Raw genomic sequence first — 6,969 nt, forward strand, 5'->3', positions numbered from 1 at the left:
GTCATTTCTATCAATTGTTTTTCTATATAAGTGAGCTGATGCTAAGTCCAGATTCAAGTGTAAAAACCAAGGAGCCAGAAGTACCTGTATCAGAGGACATGAGAAGGTAAATGGGTCAGGCAAGATACAGAGAGAATATTCACCCTTCTTGCATGTCCTCACTGCATTCGTTTCCTCAACAGATGGGATGATGTCTGCCTGCAATGGAGAGAACCATCTTTTTTATGGGGTTAATCAACACACATGCTACTCTGTAAATTTCAGGTAGATATATCTGGAAATGTTTGCTAGCAATCTGGACATCATTTAACAGATGACAGTTGACAGAATATTATAACTATCACAACAGTTGACAGAATATTATAACTATCACAAAAGGAAAAAATGAACTAGTCCATGGTGACCTTTTGATCCTGATAATGGGATCAAAAACTTAATGGGGTCAAAAACTGAAAAAAAAAAATTAAGTCTCTTCAAGTATAATAATGGCTTACTGGGTTGAGTGAGGAGAAAACTGTTATTGTATAAGTGAAAAAGTAAATGATAATGTGCATTATATTTACCTTTAAATTTTAAAGCATAATTCTTCATAAAAATAATCTACTAGGACTGGCTAATCATCCTTGCGCAAGCACAGACATTCTATGTGGGTCCTGCTTATTGTCCTCATTGCTGCTTTTCTCACCCAGTTCTTTGTGGCTTGGGGAAGCAGCAGAAGATGTCCCAAAGCCTTGGGCCCCAGTACCCACATGGGAGACGTTGAAGGAGCTCCTGGCTCCTGGCTTCAGATAAGCTCACAACTCCAGAAGTTGTGACCATTTGGGGAGTTAGTCACTGGACGGAATATCTTAATCTGTCTCTCCTTCTCTCTGTAAATTGACCTTTCCAATAAAAATAATCATTTCTCAAGAAAAGAATCTACTGCTTTGTCACTCCTATAATTATCAATAAACTGTGGCTTTATATTGTAAATTGTGTCTCAAATATCATATCTTTATTTTTACTTGAAACTACATAACAGAAGTTCCCTTGACATATGGACACATGTATGTATTTGTTTGAAGTGTACTATAATGTGTGTGAATGAGTTGAGTGAGAAATAATAATAAAGCAGATATTATTTATAATACCAAATTTCTAAGATAGTATCTAATATATTTAGCAGTGTATTCTACAGTAGTAAAATTCAAAGAGCTATCTTTGGTACATGAGTTTTTAATAATTCTCAAAGTGTTTTAAATAATATATGAGTAATCCCAAAATGTAGTTAATGCATATTTTTCTTAGGATGAATTTTGGAAAGAGTCACATGCCACTCAATATAAAAAGCACATGACATATTTGTGGAACATTCATAGGCAACAGTACAAGGTGTATTTCAGATGAGGAAGAAAGGAAATCCCTGAAGACCACGATCCTCAAGAGAGAATTGAATGCATTATAGGGAAGCTCAAACTGTGCCATGGGTGTATTGGATGTGAGACTTGGAAGAAAAAGCCTTCTCTGTAGGACTTTAGCAAGCATTCCACCCTGTCATTACAGTTGAAATAAAAAAAGAGAAAATATTTTGCGTGCATTTGGGAAAGAAAAAAGAAATTAAGAGACTTTGAATAAGTAAGTAGACAAACTCTAGCTGTAAATCAAAGAATCACACTGATCCAGAGGTTGTGCCTATCTGCAAACTATTCTAAATTTGTTATTGAAGAACCAGAGGCATTCGAAACATTATTAGGCCAAATAAAAGGAAGTGAAGTGAAGATATTCTTTGATGAGATCAGGACAGGACTATCTGTGCTTGTGTCTTCAGTGGAGAGAGTATCAACTAACCAAAGAGTAATTTAAAGATGATCTAAATCCAAGGATAGGAGATAACATGGGGAAGGCATTTTTAGATCACACCCGTTACCTTGGATGGTAACAGATCACAGTGCAAAAGAATTATTAAAGAATTATTTTCTTAGTTCTGCCTTCCTCCTTCTTTATCTTTCAAAACAAAATTTGCAATTTGCAATTTAAAACTATCAATAAAGCATCTGAGGCCAAACCTATTTTCAAGAATAAAACATAGATTTTCAGTAACCCTTATCTATTTTTTTCTTTTCTAAAAGATTTACTTATTTTTATTGAAAAGTCAGATTTGCAGAGAGAAGGAGAGTCAGAGAGAAAGATTTTCCTCCCCTGGTTTGTCTCCCAAGTGCCCACAACAACTGGAGCTAAGCTGATCTGAAGCCAGCAGCCAGGAGTTTCCTCCAGGTCTTCCACGTGGGTGCAGGGTCCCAAGGTTTGGGGCAGTCCTGGACTGCTATCCCATGTCACAGGCAGGGTGCTGGAAGGGAAGTGGAATGGTCCGGATACAATGAGTGCTTATATGGGATTCTGCTGCATTCAAGGTGAGGACTTTAGCCACTAGGCAAAAAGTTTTTGATCTTAAAGTTATGTAAGTTATGTAAGTATGTAAGTTAATACAGACTGAGATCATAAAAAATTGAATGACATGATAAAATTAAAGCAGACAAAGAGATAAGATCCTTATCAGTCTTTCCCATACTCACACAGGGAGACAGCAAGACATTAAAGGAAAACCTTCCATTATTTCTGCTGTTATTATCACTTTTGGTTTTCTCTGATAATCTTCGTACCAAGTATATCATTTAAACAGGGATAATTGAAAAATACTCTGTGCATCAAAGGAACATTTAAGATAACTGTAGTTGCTTTTCATAAAGAATAACTTTTGGTAACCTAAGACATGAAAATGGTCTTACCGCTTTCATATTGTAATTTGTAGTTGAACATTTGTCAGTTTTCTTACTGTTAGAAGTATCTAAGAATTGTGGCTTACATCTTCGCTACATCACTAAATTCAATTTAAAGGCAAATGTAAAAATTAAATGTATTGAATAGCTCTAAAAATATTCATGCCAATGTTGACCTAAATCAATAACTATTTACAATGGCAGTAAGAAAAATCCCTCGCCATTATTCGTTAGTGTAGCTATATTAACAGCTATGAATTTGTATCAACATTCACTTGAACTCCGTAGTAGCTTATCTAAGAAGGATGCTTTCAGAACCCTTGGGAACGCCTGAAATCATGAATAGTACTTGATGCTGTTTAATACATGCTTTTTTCTTATACATACACACCAATGATAAATATAATAGCTTTTACATCTTAAATAACATCACTGTGGTTATAATTTCCTCAGCTCTAGGTGCAGTAGCAAAACTAGCATAGATCTATTTTTTCTTTCCTATTCATGATTAAGTTTGCCCTTCCCATCATCTTAACGACCTCAGCAATGCACCTCACTTTAACCAGTTGAGAAACTCCAGCTTTTTCACTTAAGAGAAGCATTATAAGGTTTCTCTTTGGCATATTCAAGTTGTTAATAGAGCTACTCCTGTATCTGGGACATTTTTATGTAATAATTAATCTGATAGGCAAGAAAACAGGTGACTGGGAAAAGGAAAGTTCATATCGAATGTCCCCAAATGACAGACCAGACCAATGTAACATTGCATCATACCACTCACAGTACTGCATGACGTAAAAGTCATGAATTGTTTTTAGAATTTTACACTCAACAGTATAGACAAAAAAAGGTTAACTGCATGTAATTGAAAGAACAGAGATCCAGATATTGATATAGTGGGAATAGTATATCTAAATTATTATATAATATATATTAGTATTTTAATTTAAAAAATCTCTAGAGCAATTAAACGACTCGGGCAAATTAAAATTAAGGGGTATAATGCTAAAATTTTCTCTTCTATAAAGCACACAATCAAGGGGATTTAACCAAGTAAATCTTGATAGCTATTGCACAGCTTCTTGTGCTATATGTTGGGAAACATTGTAACCTCATATTAACGTGATGATGTGCAGTCAGATAAAGGTCTAAGTCAAATAACAACATCTCTTTCAGGGACAACACATTTACTCCCAGGAAAGACATGCAGCCCTGGCATCATGACTCCTCTAACAGTACCAGCTTCCTCTTCTCCACCTTCCTGGTGACAGGTATTCCTGGGCTGGAGTCTGGGCACGTCTGGATTTCTATACCCTTCTGTATTATGTTCTTCATGACCTTGGTGGGCAATATGACCATCATGACAGTTATCTGGCAGGAGCCAACCCTCCATATGCCTATGTACCTCTTCTTGGCCATGCTAGCTGCTTCTGACCTGGGTCTGTCCCTTTCCACTTTCCCCACCATGTTGAGGATCTTCTGGCTGGATGCTCGAGAGCTGACATTTTTGGCTTGCTTCACCCAGATGTTCTTTATTCATACTTTCCAGGTTTTGGAGTCAGCAATCATCTTGGTAATGGCTTTTGACCGATATGTGGCCATTTCTCGTCCACTGCATTATTCTTCCATCCTCACCAGTCCCATAATTGCCAGAATAGGTTTGGTTATTGTTGTCCGAACACTGACTGTGCAGGTGCCCCTCCCTATCCTCTTGAAGAGGCTGCATTTCTGTCGCTCCAATGTTCTTTCTCATTCTTATTGTCTACATCCTGACATCATCAGGCTATCCTGCTCCAATACTAGGATCAATAGTGCCTTTGGACTCTTTGTGGTGCTGTCCACTATGGGACTCGATTTTATCCTCATTCTCCTTTCATATGTGTTGATCCTGAAAACTGTCCTGGGCATAGCATCTGGTGGTGGGCGTCTCAAGGCTCTCAACACCTGCATCTCCCACCTGTGTGCTGTGATCCTCTTCTTCACACCCATGATCTGTCTGTCCATGCTGCACCGCTTCGGGCCAAGACTTCCTTCACACATCTACGTGGCCATCGCCAACATGCATTTCCTCATTCCTCCTGTGATGAACCCTATCGTGTATGTGGTGAAAACCAAGCAGATTCGAGACAAAATCCTGAAGCTCTGTATCAAAAAAGGATCAGAAGAGGTCTAAGCCGCAGTGATGCCGTAAACTTTGGAAATGAATGCAAAACTAAATGGACACAAATCCAATTCTCGCTTCATATCTGTGTTAGGAGTCTTCAAATAGCTATAGAATATGGCTATTATGAAACATTTAAGCAACATTTTTAAAAGTTTATATTGTGATGATCTTCTAATTGCACATCCCATGACCTTTTTGAACCCCCTTATAATATAGATATAAACATAACCAAGGAGTGAAATTTCCTCGGAAATTGTAGTGTTACAAATTGCACAAAGTGTGGTTTATATAGTTTAAGTTTATAACTATTGCTTAAGTTTATCTTGTGAATCTCCTTTTACATTTGATTTTAATCTCACTTTTCTTCTATGTCTTATAAAACATAACTTTGATTTTCTCTTTTGCTTTCTGTAAAACAAAACCTCCTTCAAACTTTCTACCATGATTATTTATCAGTCCAGTTTTGTCCACACATTACAGTCTCCTTATTGCCTGTATCCAGTTCTCTGTGCCAAATAAATTATGACATCCTAATAATCAGTGTAGATTGGAACAGTCTGGTGTGTTGGCAGGAAGTTTTTTTCTAGTATAGTTGGATGAAGTAAAGCTGCTATTATCAATTCTAGCAGGATTGCTAATAAAAAGAGAATTTAAGAAAAAATAATGCAGGGATTGGTGTGACTGACACTAGGACCCAAGATAGGAATATTATTTCTAATATACCAATAAGAGGAAACGTTTTCCCGTTGTTGCTGCTCTTATACCCATGGATGTACACACGTGTCTGATTTGCTTTGGGCAGAGCCCTTACATCTGCAGCTGTAGAAATATGACCACTTAACCCTTACAAGTCACAAAATATTGCTAAATTGTTAATATTACAACATGTCTTTCTTATAAGGCACACATGAGCTTCGGTTTAATCCATGTCTTCTGTTAAATTGGATAATTCAGATGACACTGCAAATGAATGAGCTATATAGGTTCAAATCAGTACAATAGCATGCTACTGTGTTGAAACTATCTAGTCATCCCAATTTGTAAACACATTTCACCTTAGAACATGAGTCCAAATAAAAAGAAAATGTTTATACTTATACGTGTATCTGTGATTTAAAAATACATACGACCAGCACTTTGATGTTCTACTTTTCGGATATGCCACAGATACTCTAACGACCCTCATTACAATTATAGTTATATATATTAAAGTCATGTATTTGCCGCATGAAACAGAAACTTCAGTAGCCTACTTATGAATTTAGCTTGTATTTGAGTGTCTTTCAGAAAAACTCTATCATGCACTGGCACCATATGTAATTTATATACTCTGTATTTCAGAGTAAATACTCTGCTGTACATGTAACAGACAAAAGGAAATACCAGGTGAAACTTGGAATGGTTTCAATTTTCACCTTAGTATCGTTTTTATTAATGTTTTTTTTTTTTTTGATTGGAAAGGCGGATATACAGAGAGGAGAGACAGAGAGGATGATCTTACGTCCGATGATTCACTCCCCAAGTGACCGCAACGGTCGATGCTATGCCGATCCGAAGCCAGGAGCCTCTTCCAGGTCTCCCACGCGGGTGCAGGGTCCCAAAGCTTTGGGCCGTCCTCGACTGCTTTCCTGGGCCACAGGCAGGGAGCTGGAAAGGAAGCGGGGCTGCCGGGATTAGAACCGGCGCCCATATGGGATCCCGGGCGTGCTAGGCAAGGACCTTAACCACTTGCGCCACCGCGCCGGGCCCGATTTTATTAATGTTAACATTATGTGATTTCATTATCATTTTCACCACTTCTATCAACTGACTCTACTTAATCCTCATGAGCATCATGCCTATACAGACTATCTTCAAACACCACACAAACTTTACGAAGCAGTTGCCCAAGTCATAATGACAAGTATGCCACTCAAGCTCTTTCTTGTTTGAAATTGTAGGGCAAAAGCTGTAAGTTTCACTAAGCAAATATTTGAAGAGAAAGAGAAAGCTTGCTGCCATTACAAATATCCTAAAATCTTTGTTTCATCACTCACTCTTTTGAATTAC

The 6,969-nt window shown here is 37.5% G+C and overlaps 1 protein-coding gene across 1 annotated transcript; it reads left to right on the top strand.

Moving 5' to 3' along the window:
• The first annotated feature begins 3,960 nt into the window (after positions 1 to 3,960).
• Positions 3,961 to 4,929, top strand: LOC121145283 (olfactory receptor 51G2-like). The gene has a single exon (XM_040964012.1). It carries the CDS (start codon positions 3,961 to 3,963, stop codon positions 4,927 to 4,929), a length of 969 nt encoding a protein of 322 aa, XP_040819946.1.
• Positions 4,930 to 6,969: the final 2,040 nt, after the last annotated feature.

This window comes from Ochotona curzoniae, unplaced genomic scaffold, assembly GCF_017591425.1.
Source record: "Ochotona curzoniae isolate NIBS_2020 unplaced genomic scaffold, NIBS_Ocur_1.0 scaffold_3223, whole genome shotgun sequence".
NCBI classification, from domain to species: Eukaryota; Metazoa; Chordata; class Mammalia; order Lagomorpha; family Ochotonidae; genus Ochotona; species Ochotona curzoniae.

Coding starts and splice junctions, on each gene's coding strand:
- LOC121145283 (XM_040964012.1), top strand. CDS start 3,961: ATGCAGCCCTGGCATCATGACTCCTCTAACAGTACCAGCTTCCTCTTC.